The sequence below is a fragment of the Triplophysa dalaica genome, chromosome 9 (assembly GCF_015846415.1).
Source record: "Triplophysa dalaica isolate WHDGS20190420 chromosome 9, ASM1584641v1, whole genome shotgun sequence".
Taxonomy (NCBI): Eukaryota; Metazoa; Chordata; class Actinopteri; order Cypriniformes; family Nemacheilidae; genus Triplophysa; species Triplophysa dalaica.
In genome coordinates, this window is record NC_079550.1 from 2,642,338 (window position 1) to 2,660,700 (window position 18,363).

At 43.1% G+C, this 18,363-nt stretch overlaps 1 protein-coding gene across 4 annotated transcripts in view; it reads left to right on the plus strand.

The window, feature by feature from the left end:
• LOC130428323 (tyrosine-protein kinase receptor UFO) overlaps positions 1-18,363 on the plus strand; it is a 114,960-nt gene that overhangs the window by 60,179 nt on the left and 36,418 nt on the right. For all 4 annotated transcript variants that reach the window (XM_056756244.1, XM_056756243.1, XM_056756245.1 and 1 more), the window contains 9 exons: positions 2,525-2,664; positions 2,842-2,986; positions 3,081-3,101; positions 3,604-3,733; positions 4,695-4,786; positions 9,405-9,500; positions 9,801-9,878; positions 9,962-10,054; positions 10,252-10,373. In XM_056756244.1, coding sequence (XP_056612222.1) covers positions 2,525-2,664; positions 2,842-2,986; positions 3,081-3,101; positions 3,604-3,733; positions 4,695-4,786; positions 9,405-9,500; positions 9,801-9,878; positions 9,962-10,054; positions 10,252-10,373 — 917 coding nt within the window. The remainder of the gene's footprint in view (positions 1-2,524; positions 2,665-2,841; positions 2,987-3,080; positions 3,102-3,603; positions 3,734-4,694; positions 4,787-9,404; positions 9,501-9,800; positions 9,879-9,961; positions 10,055-10,251; positions 10,374-18,363) is intronic.

Below are 18,363 nucleotides of genomic sequence, written 5' to 3' on the forward strand. Positions count from 1 at the left end.
GTAATACCGCTGTTTTTGGTATTTTTATTAAAATTATTTGTTATAGAGCAGACACTGAATTTTCTAATGGGTTGTTGTCTCACTTATTTTTTTTAATGTTTTTTAATGAAATATTTATTTTGACTGTGTGATCCTTTCACCATATGCTTTACTGCCATGCGAGCCATGAATTAAAGCTTGACGAGCCACAGGAGGCTCTCAAGCTGCCCAATGAGTAACAATGCTGCACACCCCAATTTTTTTTTTTTAATTCTAAATGCCAAAAAAAGACAATAAATGACGTGATATAGTGCAACTGATTCGTCATGAGCCAAGGATTCAGAGGGAAATTTTTATTTCTAGGATGTATGGTTCAAAGGTTATAGGTTATAGGTATATAAAAAGTTCAGACTCTCTTCTATGTGTGTACCAAATTTCACAATTTTCCCATGTACAGTTTTATGGGCTGTCATAGACTTGGCAGCACAAGAATACATGTACATAATAGGTTTCTACGCCACTTGGTCCCAAATAATAATAGAAATACATAGAAATATAGCAATTGGGGGTCAACCCCAACAAGGACACAAAGGGAAACATATGTAGACATTTCTGATGCAGAGTTTTTTTTTTAAAGAAACCTTGAAGCTAATTAAAATGATAGCTTAAAGGACTTAAAATAATTGTTCACACAAAAATAATAATCATTTAATCATTTACTCTCCCCCTTTGTCATTTCGAACGTGTTTGATTTTATTCCCTCTGCAGAGGGCAAAAGAAGATATTTTGAAGAAAGCTGGTTACCTAAGAGCGGCGACACACATCTACGTCTATCATATGTATACAAAACCAATGCAAATGAATAGGTGCCAGTTACCAACCATCTTCAAAATATCTGCTTTAGTTTTTTGTAGAAGAAAGAAACAGGTATAAAATGAAAAGAGGGTGAGTAAATGATGTGGGTAATGTTGAGACTGTCCTCTATCTGTGTGCAAAATTTCATAACTATTTCGCCTGCTTACTATCTTAGCATTCATTAATTAGTGTTTGCTGTGAATGGATTTGACATGATCCAGCGCTGTCTCAAGTAATCCACGGATAAATTAAGGGCTTCCAGAGGGTTTCCTCCTCGGTAAGTTTTGTTTTAAAAGAGGCCTGAAGTAAAAATCACAATTTTAACCCAAGCTTTTGTTATATAAGAAGGAATTGTATTCAAGCAAACATCATGTAAGTGTCAGAACTGAAAACGCCCTTGTTATTGAGATTACATCTGTTATTGACACCACCCCCAGCGAACGGCAGGTTTTGGAATGCACCTATCTATGACGACATTGATCGTTTGAACACCACCTCCTCAGAAAAATATCAACGACTACTTCTCTAGCCCGCATGACGGAACCAGTGGTGCGGAACAAGATAGAGTGAGCAAGCAATAAACAAACATGCCGTTAAAGATAGCTTACTATTGTGCCATCCCCGGTTGTGGAAGAATACAGTCGCTGCATAACTTTCCTTCGGATTCCGATATTATTCCGAATGCGGGGTTAAAGTTTATTTTTAAAGACGTTCCAGCTCATGTGGGAAAAGAAGGAGCGTTTGTTCGTAGCATTTCTCCGAAGATACTTCGTGAAATAGGCACAGGTCGACACTGAATTTGTGGATAGTTTAAAATTAATAAAGTCTTCAATGCGTCACGGCCATTAAAACAGATCGTTTGAAGAACTGGCCAGTGTAGAAAATAGCCTTTTTCTTCTTGATTTTTATGTTTTTGAACGTAAAAATCACACTAAAGTCGTAACTAGACCTCATACAACAGTATAAAACAATAAACAAGGCCATTTCATGAGACCTTTAAACGTCTGATATATCAAATCGTTCATCCTCAGGCTTAAAAAATCTGTCACTGGAAACCATGACTTTTTATGATGCATTCACGTTGTGTGTGTAAACTTGTCAATAACAACCTGGATTTTGCTGGCTTGCGTTCTACTCATCTTTTGACATGATATAACAACTAGAAGACATTCCAAATGTGCTGGTCTTGTAAAAAATTGGTTGGAAAACTGGTTGCTTAATGCGTCTGGAACACTGCATTAATAATATATTTACCCACATGAAAAAAATCTGTAAACTATAGTATTCACTCAGAAACTATATAAAAATCTCTATACTACAATGTTTTTGAACCGTAAAGGGGAATAATCAATACAAATAGGGTATAATGTTCAACTATGGAAAAATAAATCAGCATTTTACTTACCTGTACATTTTCTTTTTTTTTGTAGATCTACTTAAATTTAAGTACTTTTTAACAATATTTTCACTAGCATAGTTACTTCGATTTACTAAAGCAACAATAATATAGTAATTTATTTTTCATGTGGGTGTGTTTCATGTTGATGCCTGTGCAAAAAGTACATCACTACTTAATGAGACAAGAAAATGCATTGAGTGATTGAGTTTTTTGCCAAATTACATTTTTGGTTAAATTATTTAAAGTCACCCTGTTTAAAGTGGAATGTTATTCCATGTTGTTTTGTTGTAGTACCAGATTCAACTCCAGAGAATGTGACAGCTGTGGTGAATGGAACAGAGGTTCAATTGAGATGGTCTGAACCTTCTGGAAAAATGAATGGCCAACTGCAGGGTTATATGATGGAGTACATCTCACCCAATATGGAACAGGTTAACACAAACATGTCATCATGGGTCCCTTTAACATCTTGAATTGTTTATTATGTCTAGTGTAGTTTCTAGTATGGCACATCCAGGCATAATGTACATGTTTTTTGAATAACCTAAATTTCATTCTAAACAATGTTGCTGTTTGTGCCTAACCAGACTGCATACTTGTATTTTCAGGTTGTAGTAGACACGGGTTTGAACAATGAACTGTTTGTAAATCTCTCAGCCCCCCTATCAAACATTTCCTTCAGAGTATGTGCATACACCACTGTGGGGCAGGGACCCTGGACGCCCCTTCAAACCATCACGCTCATTCCCGCAGGTGAGCCAACAGAGTACAGTTGATTATAGACAGTAAACACATCTAAACTACTCAAGCATCCTAATACTCTCTTTCCTGTTTTTTTTTTTTCCAGAAACGCCACTTCACTCAAGAGGTGAGTCAGTAAAACACAAAATATAGTTATGTCATTTCGTTCCCACAAATAAAGGAAAAATGACCTTCAAAATGTTGAAATGGTATTTTCCTTGTATTTTCCTTGTTTATTATGCTACGTACTTAAAAGAAAAGAGGAGAGGACATTATCTGCAGTAACCCATTTGTAAACAAGGACATTTGCACTATGGTTAGCCTTTTTATAAGCTATTTCAACCAATGACCAGCTGTACAAATCAAAACACAGAAAGACACACATTTTGTGTTGCTTCTTATCCATCAAGTTTAATAATGTGTCAAGAGGTTAGTTGATTCTTATTTGTCACCAATCTGAGAGCTACAATACTGGGAGAAATTTTATGAGAACATGCCTAGATTACATTTCAGCCCAAATATCTAATGCATCATATATTTTTTTTCCTGAAAACATGTGTCCCCTTGTAATCTTTGAAATCAACGTGAATAAATGTACTTTGTAATTTTTCTCTTCTCTCTGTATAAAGACCTTTCCAGTTCTACTGCTTTCTCCTGGCATTGGTGGTACGTGGTGATGGCCATTGCCGCCGCTATTGCTCTAGCTGTGCTCTTGGCTGTGTATGTGACAAAGCTAAGGCGAAAGGAGACGCGTTTTGGGTGGGTATGAAGGCTTGGCTCTAAGGCCACGTTCACACTGTCAATGTTTATGGTTGACAAACGTATTTACCCACAGAAGGGAGGATTGAAATTGTTGTGGTTATTTCTAATGCTATGAAAAATCACTCTTAAAACTGTAGGTTGCATTTGCAAAAGATAGACTTAAATATCAAAGATAAAAAGCAGAGTTGTCTGCATAACAACTGAAGAGCCTTGTTTCAAACCATATCCGTATAAAGAGTTCCCCTGGATAATGTTGTCACCTCTCATATGTTAGACTACGTTCACACTGCCACCAAAATCATATCATGTGTGAACCAGATCCGTTTAATTTTGTGGCTTAAAAAATACAAGCTCCTATCGCGTGAATACAAACTTCCGTGGCCTCCTTTTTGATCTTTTATGTACACAGTAGTAATCTTTTACATTGTAGTCCATTTATTTTTAATATTTGGCATGTTTGTGTGCTGCTGCATCTCCCTCTGTGTGTAATAAGCAGAATGTACGAGCGCTGTGCAACCACATAAAGGCGCATATTTAAATAACCAAAAACACATTGCGCCATTGACTTTGGACAAGATTTCAGTTTGTCAGTGACGCATTCTTTTTCAGTTGCCTCAAAATAGCAATACGCCAACAATATGCCTGAACACACCTCGTTTTCAGACCAGCATGTCCATGGGCACACAATTGGGTGCAAATGCATTTGCTATTTAAACAACGCCAGGACATGAAAACGATGTCTGCGTCAGACTGAAACTAGCAAAATACACATGCTTCACTCCTGGCGATGGGTGTACGATAGGGCCCTTTATCCAAACACATTCTCATTCTAGAGCATTAAAGTCCTCAAAATGTCTCTGATTGTGAGGTATAATAATGTTTAAGCAGTGATTAACGAATGCACAGAAATACAAAACAGTATAAATGTGTGTGTAATTATGTATATTTGTGTGTACAGTGAGGCATTTGAACCCATGATGGAAAGTGGTGAACTGGTTGTTCGATATCGAGCTCGTCGCACATACAGCCGACGCACAACTGAAGCCACATGTGAGTTGAAAAAAATTCCAGTTACATCTGCTCTGAGTTCACAGAAACATTTGTCTTGCTTGTACACGTAGCTGTAACCAGATTAGTAACACTTTTCAAACAACCCAGAGCACCTTTTTACAAGGTTTTCCACTCTGCATTGTGTTAATGTTCCTCAAGGTTTCTGGTTCTTGGCAAATTCATTTAAAGGAGTATTTTTCAGCTATACATTTTATTTGCGCACGCTAATAATGCTTGGTTGTTTAATCACATGTGAACAAAGCCAACTGTTCTGTTAAATTAACCTAGAAAATGTCAATTTAAACCAGTTTAAATTCAGTACAAAGGTCATTACGATCGTCAAATAAAGGGCTCCTGTTTGCGCCGCGCTCACGGCTTAAACAGAAGGGTGATAGAGCTTTTGCAGTCGCTGCTCCGCGTTTGTGAAACCAGCTCCCCCAGGACATTAGATCTGCCACCTCCATTGTTGCATTCAAATCTAAGTTAAAAACTCATTTTTATTCCCTGGCCTTTTTTGCTCCTTAAGTTTTGGCACTCCTGTTTGTTATCTGTGTTTTCTGTGTTGCGTGCTTTTTATTATTTTTATTTTTATGTTTCATACAATTGTGATTATTGGTGCTATGTGTTTTTATTCTAACTGTGCTTTTCTGGTCACTGATTGTACAGCACTTTGGTCAGCTTGCGCTGTGTGTAAATGTGCTTTATAAATTAAAATTACTTACTTACTTACTTACAGTGCCGTTCATAGGCATCTGGGGGCTCTAAGCAAACCTTTGCGAGGGCGCCTTTGTCATAATAGGTAAAAGTGGATATTAACATAACTGTAAACTAAAATAAATAAACAATACTAATTCAATTGATACACTTAAATAAAAGATTGTCTGAATAAGAGTGTTAGAGTGTTGTTTTGATGATTCTTAAACACCGTATATACAGTGCGTGTACAAACTAAAGCCCTAAAAATATATAAACCACTATCATACAACTTTCCTGAAATGGATCTTTTACTGCTTTGGAAGCACCATTTAATAGAATGCAAAAGTAAAAAAGTATAGATTAAGAGTAATTGATTTAGGAGGATATTTGAATGAAAATCTATATGGCAAAACATATATGGTTGCTTGGCTGATGTTTGATTGAGAATAATGTGTGGCGTCACATTTCACCACAGAACAGGTCATTGAGGTCTGACAGGGGCAGTTTAAACTGGTTTGTTTTAGAAAGAAAGAAAAATCTGAAAAAAAGAGAGAAATTGAGTTAAATGGTAATCTGACAGACAGATCCTTCCTATATGCAGACTACGCAAGTTGAAGTGAAATTGACTTATTTGTCAGACGTGGTAACCCATGCCCGAAATGTAATTACTCTAACATTTTGTGACTCTCTGGATAGGTAAAATGCAGAGTGTAATTTGACTGATTTGGACATATTTTCATAATATTGGACTATCATATCTGACATTGGAAAGGCAGGGCCTTTTTTTTAAACGACAAATTTCTTCTCTTACATTACTTGGATTCACCACCTACAGGAGGGACCGTAAGGGGCCGGTGCAAAGTGGAACGGGTGGTAGTCGAAGGCGGGGGCCTCGACAACCCGATCCCTGGACGCGGAATCTAGCTCTAGGGACATGGAACGTCACCTCTCTGACGGGGAAGGAGCCGGAGCTTGTGCGTGAGGTTCAGAGATTCCGACTAGAGATAGTCGGGATCACCTCTACGCACAGCTTGGGCTCTGGAACCACACTCCTCGAGGGAGGATGGACTCTTTACCACTCTGGAGTTGCCAAGGGTGAGAGGCGGCGGGCTGGTGTGGGTTTGCTTATAGCTCCCCAGCTCAGCCGCCATGTGTTGGAGTTTACCCAGGTGAACGAGAGGGTCGCTTCCCTGCGCCTCCGGGTCGGGGATAGGTCTCTCACTGTCGTTTGTGCCTATGGGCCAAATGGAAGTGTAGAGTACCCGGCCTTCTTGGAGTCTCTGGGAGGGGTGCTGGAAAACGCCCCGACTGGGGACTCCGTCGTTCTGCTGGGTGACTTCAACGCCCACGTGGGCAGCGACAGTGACACCTGGAGGGGCGTGATTGGGAGGAACGGCCCCCCTGATCTGAACCCGAGTGGTGTTCTGTTATTGGACTTCTGTGCTAGTTACAGTTTGGCCATAACGAACACCATGTTCAAGCATAAGGGTGTCCATCAGTGCACATGGCACCAGGACACCCTTGGCCGGAGGTCAATGATCGACTTTGTTATTGTTTCATCTTACCTACGGCCGTATGTCTTGGACACTCGGGTGAAGAGAGGGGCGGAGCTGTCAACCGATCACCACCTGGTGGTGAGTTGGATCCGATGGCGGGGGAGGAAGCTGGACAGACTCGGCAGACCCAAACGTACTGTGAGGGTCTGTTGGGAACGTTTGGCCGAATCGCCTGTCAGAGAGATCTTCAACTTCCACCTCCGGCAGAGCTTCGACCAGATCCCGAGGGAGTCTGGAGATATTGAGTCGGAGTGGACCATGTTCTCCACCTCCATTGTCAACGCAGCCACTCGGAGCTGTGGCCGTAAGGTCTCCGGTGCCTGTCGAGGCGGCAATCCCCGAACCCGGTGGTGGACACCGGAAGTAAGGCATGCCGTCAAGCTGAAGAAGGAGTCCTATCGGGCCTGGCTGGCTTGTGGGACTCCCGAGGCAGCTGACAGGTACCGACAGGCCAAGCGGACTGCAGCCCGGGTGGTTGGGGAGGCAAAAACTCAGGCCTGGGAGGAGTTCGGCGAGGCCATGGAGAAAGACTATCGGTCGGCCTCGAAGAGATTCTGGCAAACCGTCCGACGCCTCAGGAGGGGGAAGCAATGCCCCAATAACGCTGTTTACAGTGGAGGGGGGCAGCTGTTGACCTCAACCGGGGATATCATCGGGCGGTGGAAGGAATACTTCGAGGATCTCCTCAATCCCGCCGTCACGTCTTCCATTGAGGAAGCAGAGGCCGAGGGCTCAGAGGCGGACTCGCCCATCACCCGGGATGAAGTCACCGAGGTAGTCAAGAAACTCCTCGGTGGCAGGGCACCGGGGGTGGATGAGATCCGTCCTGAGTACCTCAAGTCTCTGGATGTTGTGGGGCTGTCTTGGCTGACACGCCTCTACAGCATCGCATGGCGGTTGGGGACAGTGCCCTTGGACTGGCAGACCGGGGTGGTGGTCCCTCTTTTTAAGAAGGGGGACCGGAGGGTGTGCTCCAACTACCGGGGATCACACTTCTCAGCCTCCCCGGGAAAGTCTATGCCAGGGTACTGGAGAGGAGAATCCGGCCGATAGTAGAACCTCGGATTCAGGAGGAACAGTGTGTTTTCCGTCCCGGTCGTGGAACACTGGACCAGCTCTATACCCTCTTCAGGGTGCTGGAGGGTTCATGGGAGTTTGCCCAACCAATCCACATGTGTTTTGTGGATTTGGAGAAGGCATTCGACTCTGTCCCTCGCAGCATCTTGTGGAGGGTGCTCCGGGAGTATGGGATTCGGGACCCTTTGCTAAGGGCCATCCGGTCCCTGTACGACCGGAGCAGGAGCTTGGTTCGCATTGCCGGCAGTAAGTCAGACTTGTTTCCGGTGCATGTTGGACTCCGGCAGGGCTGCCCTTTGTCGCCGGTTCTGTTCATAATTTTTATGGACAGAATTTCTAGGCGCAGCCAGGGGCCGGAGGGCGTCGGGTTTGGTGACCACACGATTGCATCTCTGCTCTTTGCAGATGATGTCATCGTGCTGGCCCCATCAGACCAGGACCTTCAGCATGCACTGGGACGGTTTGCAGCCGAGTGTGAAGCGGCTGGGATGAGAATCAGCACCTCCAAATCTGAGGCCATGGTTCTCTGCCGGAAAAGGGTGGCTTGCTCACTTCAGGTAGGTGGAGAGTTCCTGCCTCAAGTGGAGGAGTTCAAGTATCTGGGGGTCTTGTTCACGAGTGAGGGAAGGATGGAGCAGGAGATTGACAGACGGATCGATGCAGCTTCTGCAGTAATGCAGTCGCTGTACCGGTCTGTCGTGGTGAAGAAGGAGCTGAGCAGCAAAGCGAAGCTCTCGATTTACCGGTCAATCTACGTTCCTACTCTCACCTATGGTCATGAGCTGTGGGTCATGACCGAAAGGACAAGATCCCGGATACAGGCGGCCGAAATGAGCTTTCTCCGCAGGGTGGCCGGGCGATCCCTTAGAGATTGGGTGAGAAGCTCGGTCACTCGGGAGGAGCTCAGAGTAGATCCGCTGCTCCTCCACATCGAGAGGGGCCAGCTGAGGTGGCTCGGGCATCTTTTCCGGATGCCCCCTGGACGCCTTCCCGGTAAGGTGTTCCGGGCATGTCCCACCGGGAGAAGACCCCGGGGAAGACCTAGGACACGCTGGAGGGACTATGTCTCCCGGCTGGCCTGGGAACGCCTCGGTGTACCCCCGGAATAGCTGGAGGAAGTGTCTAGGGAGAGGGAAGTCTGGGCATCCCTGCTTAGACTGCTGCCCCCGCGACCCGGCCCCGGATAACTGGTAGAAATGGATGGATGGATGGACATTTCTTTACTGAAAATGCTCTCATAAAGGCTATGAACATGATGCTAATCTCTAGATTGCTCATCTTATTCTCAGTAAACACTCTGGGGATCAGCGATGAACTCAAACAAAAGCTTCAGGATGTGATGGTGGACAGACATAAACTAATGCTGGGAAAAACACTGGGAGAAGGTGAGGATTAGAAAACTGCTGCCTTCTTCACATGCAAACTTCCTGTTTTGACTTTTCTCACAATTGTGACCCTGCCTGTGAAAACCTAGTTAAATATTTTTTTGGAATTTAGTGTATTTTGAATAAAATGATTCTACATAATATGAAGAACCCTCTGAGAATTATAACCTTGATATATTTCATATTGCACGAGTTAAGCCTTGTAAAAGATTGAAATCATAGTGAAATTCGATTTTGAGACTTTAGCCTGGTTTTCACAGACTAGGTCACAATTGGTTGTAAATGCGTGTTTGTGCATAGGTGAGTTTGGCTCTGTTATGGAGGGATTACTAACTCAGGAAGATTCAGTCCTGAAAGTGGCTGTGAAGACCATGAAAAGTAAGTCAGCGACATCACCACTGAAAATTACATGGACTCATTCTCATCAGCGTGACCTCTTTTTCTCGCTGTGTTTCGATCAGTTGCTATCTGTACACGCACTGAAATGGAGGACTTTCTGAGAGAGGCAGCGTGCATGAAAGAATTTGACCATCAGAACGTCATGAGACTTCTGGGTGAGAACCAAATCAATGCAATCAAATATTTTCTGGTTACCAGTCATGGAAAATTGGATATCAATAAATTGGACATTAAATCAACACTTCAGGTTTTTGGAATTATGGGATTATGACATGTTTATTTGATGTTTGACATTCTCACATTTATTTTTGATCATAACTGGTGGGCCACATACTGTTACTGTGTGTGGTAGGTGTGTGTCTGCAGACAGTGGAGAGTGAAGGATACCCATCTCCTGTGGTAATACTTCCCTACATGAAGCACGGAGATCTGCACAGCTACCTGCTCTACTCTAGACTTGGCGACTCACCTGTGGTGAGTACTTTTAGCCTGTTAACTTTCACCCGTTTCGTATACGGGACACCCAAGATTGGGTCAATATTGTGCATGTAATTTCTAATCGAATCATGACAAAATATATATAATTGGAAAGGAGTTATTTGGTGTTTTTTAAAATAATTTATGTTGGGAGAGTAATCGATTCTTTTTCATAATCAGTGTGCTTAGATTTTTTGTTATCCTATATTTTTTTGTTATCCTATATTTTTGTAATGTATTTTTTAATCAAAGAAAAACAAACTTTTTAAATTATTTTTTTATAATAACCCTAACAACATACCTTTAATTTTTTTGTGGGTGTGATTTTTTTAGCAATAAACAGCAACATTCCTTTTTTCAAACGAGACAAACCGTAACTCTTTATTCCAAAGAATTCATGAGTTACCGCCATTTTAGTTCCAATATGCATTTTCATGTGTAGGCTCAAAAAGGGCTCACTTAACAGGTTAAATCACCATGAAATTAACAGTTGTATTTTTTTGTGTGTTATATTTCAGTGTTTATTATAACTGATCAAGGTTGAACTTGGACATTAATGGGGAAATACAGTCCTATTAATAGCCTTTATTATTAAAATTATTCAAACCCTAAGCAGGGCTGTACGTTAATTCAATTGCAAATAGCACCGGTGCTACAGAGGTTTAAAGTTTCGTAGCACAAGTATACGTCTGAAATCAAGAGCAGGTCATCTGCATAGACAGGTGACTGAAAAAGGACATTAATGTTATACAAATGGATAAATTAGGGCTGTATAATTTTTTGTTTTAACAAATTAGTTTTTTCCTTTTTAATTTTTCTGAGATCATGTATTCAAAATGCTTAACTATAAAGTAGTAAATACATATGTCCAAAAAAATAATTGTATAATATAGTATTCACTATACTGCCCTACAAAGGCAAAGTGCAGTAAATACGCAAACACTGAAACTGAGAAACATGCCTTTAAAGTTTTCACGCCAGTCAAATGTATTGTGGGTAGATTAGTGGTAATGCATTTATGTAATTCCTTATGAGGAAGAAACTTTGTATAGATAAAAACCATGACCATTGATGTGACCAAATGCAGATACTGCACTATGCATTTGGATGACCCTACACAAATAAAAAACTATTGCAAAAGCACTGCAGTATCTACAAACTAAATGTGTCCATCCAGCTTTCTTCTTGTGTTTCTTACTACATGTTAATTGTTTTAAATAACTTTAATCATTTTATTGATAGATGCTCGTTGGGAATTTTAAAATTGCTCAAAAGTAAGCTTCTAGTTTAAGAGTCATCTAATCACAATGCTACTTTAACCACAAAGTTTTTCTCATTCTGGCTCATTTGTGAAATCCCCAAAACTGATTGCCAACATGTACTCTGACAGTTGAAAAGCAGATAATTATTATTGAACAAATATGACTGGACACTACTTAAACTAATAATTTCTGTTATATTTACTGATTATGAAATAAAATCTGTAACTGGCACAGAAGTCCAATAACAGAACACCACTCGGGTTCAGATCAGGGGGGCTGTTCCTCCCAATCACGCCCCTCCAGGTGTCACTGTCGTTGCCCACGTGGGCGTTGAAGTCCCCCAGCAGAACGACGGAGTCCCCAGTCGGGGCGCTTTCCAGCACCCCTCCCAGAGTCTCCAAGAAGGCCGGATACTCTACATTGCCATTTGGCCCATAGGCGCAAACGACAGTGAGAGACCTATCCCTGACCCGAAGGCGCAGGGAAGGAGGAAGGAAGGCGCGGAGAACGACCCTCTCGTTCACCGGGGTAAACTCCAACACATTGCGGCTGAGCTGGGGGCTATAAGCAAACCCGCACCAGCCCGCCGCCTCTCACCCTGGGCAACTCCAGAGTGGTGAAGAGTCCATCCTCCCTCGAGGAGTGTGGTTCCAGAGCCCAAGCTGTGCGTAGAGGTGATCCCGACTATCTCTAGTCGGAATCTCTGAACCTCACACACAATCTCCGGCTCCTTCCCCGTCAGAGAGGTGACGTTCCATGTCCCTAGAGCTAGATTCCGCGTCCAGGGATCGGGTTGTCGAGGCCCCCGCCTTCAGCTACTACCCGATCCACTTTGCACCGGCCCCTTACGGTCCCTCCTTTAGGTGGTGGGTCCACGGGAGGGTAAGTTACAGTTACAGTTTGGCCATAATGAACACCATGTTCAAGCATAAGGGTGTCCATCAGTGCACATGGCACCAGGACACCCTTGGCCGGAGGTCGATGATCGACTTTGTCGTTGTTTCATCTGACCTACGGCCGTATGTCTTTGACACTCGGGTGAAGAGAGGGGCGGAGCTGTCAACCGATCACCACCTGGTGGTGAGTTGGATCCGATGGCGGGGGAGGAAGCTGGACAGACTCGGCAGACCCAAACGTACTGTGAGGGACTGTTGGGAACGTTTGGCCTAATCGCCTGTCAGAGAGATCTTCAACTTCCACCTCCGGCAGAGCTTCGACCAGATCCCGAGGGAGTCTGGAGATATTGAGTCTGAGTGGACCATGTTCTCCACCTCCATTGTCAACGCAGCCACTCAGAGCTGTGGCCGTAAGGTCTCCGGTGCCTGTCGAGGCGGCAATCCCCGAACCTGGTGGTGGACACCGGAAGTAAGGGATGCCGTCAAACTGAAGGAGTCCTATCGGGCCTGGCTGGCTTGTGGGACTCCCGAGGCAGCTGACAGGTACTGACAGGCCAAGCGGACTGCAGCCCGGGTGGTTGGGGAGGCAAAAACTCGGGCCTGGGAGGAGTTCGGTGAGGCCATGGAGAAAGACTATCGGTCGGCCTCGAAGAGATTCTGGCAAACCGTCCGGCGCCTCAGGAGGGGGAAGCAGTGCCCTACACGCTGTTTACAGTGGAGGGGGGAAGCTGTTGACCTCGACCGGGGATATCATTGGGCGGTGGAAGGAATACTTTGAGGATCTCCTCAATCCCGTCGTCACGTCTTCCATTGAGGAAGCAGAGGCCGAGGGCTCGGAGGCGGACTCACCCATCACCTGGGCTGAAGTCACCAAGGTAGTCATCGCGGCATCTTGTGGAGGGTGCTACGGGAGTATGGGATTCGGGACCCTTTGCTAAGGGCTATCCGGTCCCTGTACGACCGGAGCAGGAGCTTGGTTCGCATTGCCGGCAGTAAGTCAGACTTGTTCCCAGTGCATTATGGACTCAGGCAGGGGCTGCCCTTTGTCACCGGTTCTGTTCATAATTTTTATGGACAGAATTTCTAGGCGCAGCCAGGGGCCAGAGGGCGTCGGGTTTGGGGACCACACGATTTCATCTCTGCTCTTTGCGGATGATGTCATCGTGCTGGCCCCATCAGACCAGGACCTTCAGCATGCACTGGGACGGTTTGCAGCCGAGTGTGAAGCGGCTGGGATGAGAATCAGCACCTCCAAATCTGAGGCCATGGTTCTCAGTCGGAAAAGGGTGGCTTGCTCACTTCAGATAGGTGGAGAGTTCCTGCCTGAAGTGGGGGAGTTCAAGTATCTGGGGGTCGTGTTCATGAGCGAGGGAAGGATGGAACGGGAGATTGACAGACGGCTCGGTGCAACTCCTGCAGTAATGCAGTCGCTGTACCGGTCTGTCGTGGTGAAGAAGCATTTACCGGTCAATCTACGTTCCTACTCTCACCTATGGTCATGAGCTGTGGGTCATGACCGAAAGGACAAGATCCCGGATACAGGCGGCCGAAATGAGCTTTCTCCGCAGGGTGGCCGGGCGATCCCTTAGAGATAGGGTGAGAAGCTCGGTCACTCGGGAGGAGCTCAGAGTAGATCCGCGGCTCCTCCACATCGATAGGGGCCGGCTGAGGTGGCTCGGGCATCTTTTCCGGATGCCCCCTTTACGCCTTCCCGGGAAGGTGTTCCGGGCATGTCCCACCGGGAGAAGACCCCGGGGAAGACTGCATTTATTTATTTATTAATTAGATATTATTTATTAGAATGATCTTGCTTGTTCTATAAACACCATGCACTGTGCTGTGTTTTACTTTTTCTTGTTTGCTCCTGTAAAGCTGCTTTGGAACAATGCACATTGTGAAAAGCACTATATATATAAACTTTGTTTTGAATTGAACTCAATTTTGACCAAATGTGTAGTTACTGGGCTTTGCCTTTTGGCTACAGTATAGTAAACTGCATTAAAAGTATTGTTTATATTTGAACCTTACTATGGTAAATTTTAAATTATACTATAGTGGTTCCTACAGTTTTTAAATGTTCTAAAATGTATCATTTTATCATCTTGATCAAATTAAGCAGACTTTTATTTTGGCGGGTTGTCGTGAAGAGGCTTGAGTTTCAATGTGTTTGACTGTAGCTTCACTCAAACAGTGAAATGCTCATAAAATAAACTTAGAACAACTCTGTGGATGAAGTTCATGTGTTCATGTCCTGATATAGTCAAATACGGACAAATCCACGGGTGTCACTCTCATAACGTGTACTTTAGTGTGCAACTCATTCAATCATGTACATTCAAAGCAAAGGACATATTTAAATAATAGAATTCCTCTTTCGTGAATTTCATTAATGTTTTACAACATCATGTAAATCATACAGCTCTAGATTGATGGACTCGATGCAGCTCGAAAACAATTTTTTTGGTAGCATGTGCAACATACAGTGGGTACGGAAAGTATTCAGACCCCCTTCAATTTTTCACTCTTTGTTATATTGCAGCCGTTTGCTAAAATCATTTAAGTTCATTTTTTCCCTCATTAATGTACACACAGCACCCCATATTGACAGAAAAACACAGAATCGTTGACATTTTTGCAGATTTATTAAAAAAGAGAAACTGAAATTTCACATGGTCCTAAGTATTCAGACCCTTTGCTCAGTATTTAGTAGACGCACCTTTTTGATTTAATACAGCAATGAGTCTTTTTGGGAAAGATGCAACAAGTTTTTCACACCTGGATTTAGGGATCCGCTGCCAGGTTGGATGCTAAATGTTGGTGGACAGCCTATTTTAGGTCTCTCCAGAGATGCTCAATTGGGTTTAAGTCAGGGCTCTGGCTGGGCCATTCAAGAACAGTCACGGTGTTGTTGTGAAGCCACGCCTTCGTTATTTTAGCTCTGTGCTTAGGGTTATTGTCTTGTTGAAAGGTAAACCTTCGGCCCAGTCTGAGGTCCTGAACACTCTGGAGAAGGTTTTCGTCCGGGATATCCCTGTATTTGGCCGCATTCATCTTTCCCTCGATTGCAACCAGTCATCCTGTCCCTGAAGCTGAAAAACACCCCCACAGCATGATGCTGCCACCACCATGCTTCACTGTTGGGACTGTATTGGACAGGTGATGAGCAGTGCCTATTTTCTCCACCCATACCGCTTAGAATTAAGGCCAAAAAGTTCTATCTTGGTCTCATCAGACCAGAGAATCTTATTTGTCACCATTTTGGAGTCCTTCAGGTGTTTTTTTAGCCATCTCCATGCGGGATTTCATGTGTCTTGCACTGAGGAGAGGCTTCCGTCAGTCCCCTCTGCCATAAAGCCCCAACTGGTAGGGGGCTTTAGTGATGGTTGACTTTCTACAACGTTCTCCCATCTCCCGAATGCATCTCTGGAGCTCACCCACAGTGATCTTTGGGTTCTTCTTTACCTCTCTCACCAAGGCTCTTCTCCCCCGATAGCTCAGTTTGCCCGGACGGCCAGCTCTAGGAAGGGTTCTGGTCGTCCCAAACGTCTTCCATTTAAGGATTATGGAGGCCACTGTGCTCTTAGGAACCTTTAGAGCAGCAGAATTTGTTTTGTAACCTTGGCCAGATCGGTGCCTTGCCACAATTCTGTCTCTGAGCTCTTCAGGCAGTTCCTTTGACCTCATGATTCTCATTTGCTCTGACATGCACTGTGATCTTTAAGGTCTTATATAGACAGGTGTGTGGCTTTCCTAATCAAGTCCAATCAGTAAAATCAAGCACAGCTGGACTCAAATGAAGGTGTAGAACCATATCAACAATGATCGGAAGAAATGGATAGCACCTGAGTTAAATATATGAGTGTCACAGCAAAGGGTCTGAATACTTAGGACCATGTGATATTTCAGTTTTTCTTTTTTAATAAATCTGCAAAAATGTCAACAATTCTGTGTTTTTCTGTCAATATAGGGTGCTGTGTATATATTAATGAGGAAAAAAATGAACTTAAATGATTTTAGCAAATGGCTGCAATATAACAAAGAGTGAAAAATGTAAGGGGCTCTGAATACTTTCCATACCAGTTGCATATGCACTCTGCTGCCCTGCTAGGTAAATGTGATCAAGGAAGCCTGTAAATAAAAATCTGTATCATTACTCCTTTGGATCTTTTCTTGAAAAATGTTACAAAAATCTAACCTTTCATTAGAGAATAAGAATTTTTAATAGAGGGATGTCATAACAAAATAAATATGTTTTTCTCTAATACACATTGCTCATACATTTATCCAACCCCTTTGTACAACCTCTTATTTCGCAAAATAACATGTCATAGTCGTCACGTATAATGCCTAACAAGTTTGGAGAGCACCTGAGAGAGATTGAATAAATACCTTTAAAGAGAATTTCTCCAAACCCTTCAGATTTTCACCTCCATGTTGGTGCTTCTCCTCTTCAGTTTTCTCCACTCGTTTTCTAGAGTTGATTTTTTTTTTTAAGTCAGAATCAATCTTTACTTTAAAAGTAAAACAAAATACAAAATAATATGGAAAGCCATGCTTTCAAAAACAGAGTAACAAAAAGTAGACACAAAGGTCTAAAAACCATAACATAAAAGAGACTTAACTTGATCACAGGAAGAATGGCTCAAGACTGAACACATAGGCTGTGTCCCAATTCGGGGGCTGCGTCCTTTGAAGGCTGCATTTTAAGACTGATTGCATCACAGCAGCGCGACTGAAGGGTTTCTTCAAAAGCAGCCCCAAAATGCCCCAAAAAAGTCAGAAACCTCTCTGTGGTCTCCTCACGCAACAGGAGCAGCAGCAGGTGACACAAATCATGCAATTAGGAAATTCTCCGTGAGGCTATCATTTCAGTTCGCTTCTTGGGCTTTTGAGGCTGCATGCTTTGAAAACCAAGTCCTCATTTTCAAGTTGCAATGCAGCCCCTGTCAGGGAACAAAAAGTCTAAGGCTGCATTTGCACCGCATGTATCAAGTGACCCAATTCCGATTTTTTCCTCCAATGTGGCACGGATCGGATATGACCCACGTGTAAGCAGGAAAAAAGCACATGGATTCCCATATTTTCAAATCGGTTTCAGGCTTCAATCATATGTGTAAATAAATCTGATATGAATTGGATACGTTTAGTTGCGTCTGCCATGTAAGCAGACAGATATTCACCCGTCACCGTGATTTGTACGGAGCGAGAAGAACAGCGTTGTCTGCTTAAATTTAGGTTTAAAGTTTGAATTTAATCAAAATTAAAATGCATCACAATATCAAAAATTATCATCACAAAAATACAAATCGCTTGATCGCTCATAACCTTTAAAACAATTATCTGTTCCATGCAACGGAGAAGCTTGGGTTTCTCTGCAGACACCCGCTTTACTTTTAACAGGTTCACTTGACCAAGCATTTAAATGATTTTTTCCTCAACAAAAACATTATAAACAACATGAACATTATGATGATACACCGACCTAAGTGTCTATATTGTCTTTGTAATATTAATTGCAGTCTGCATTATTAAGCGTTTTTTTGTTCGGTCTGTGTGAGCTTGTTAAAAAATTCTAAAATCATAAAAATGTGTCATGTTTGAGCACACATTTTTTTGTATGTCATGAAATGAAAATGCGGTGCTGTTATATCCTGGTACTTTTATATGCAGTAGCAAAAATGCCAGCTAATTTTTTCTTCAAGACTCAACTGTGTTCCGTTATAATTTCATATTTCACAGTTCATATTTATCTTCGTAAACTGGCTGAGCTTAATTCTTCTCTCAGAACCTTTCATTCTTTTTGTTCTTATTGTCAATGTTCTGCCCTTA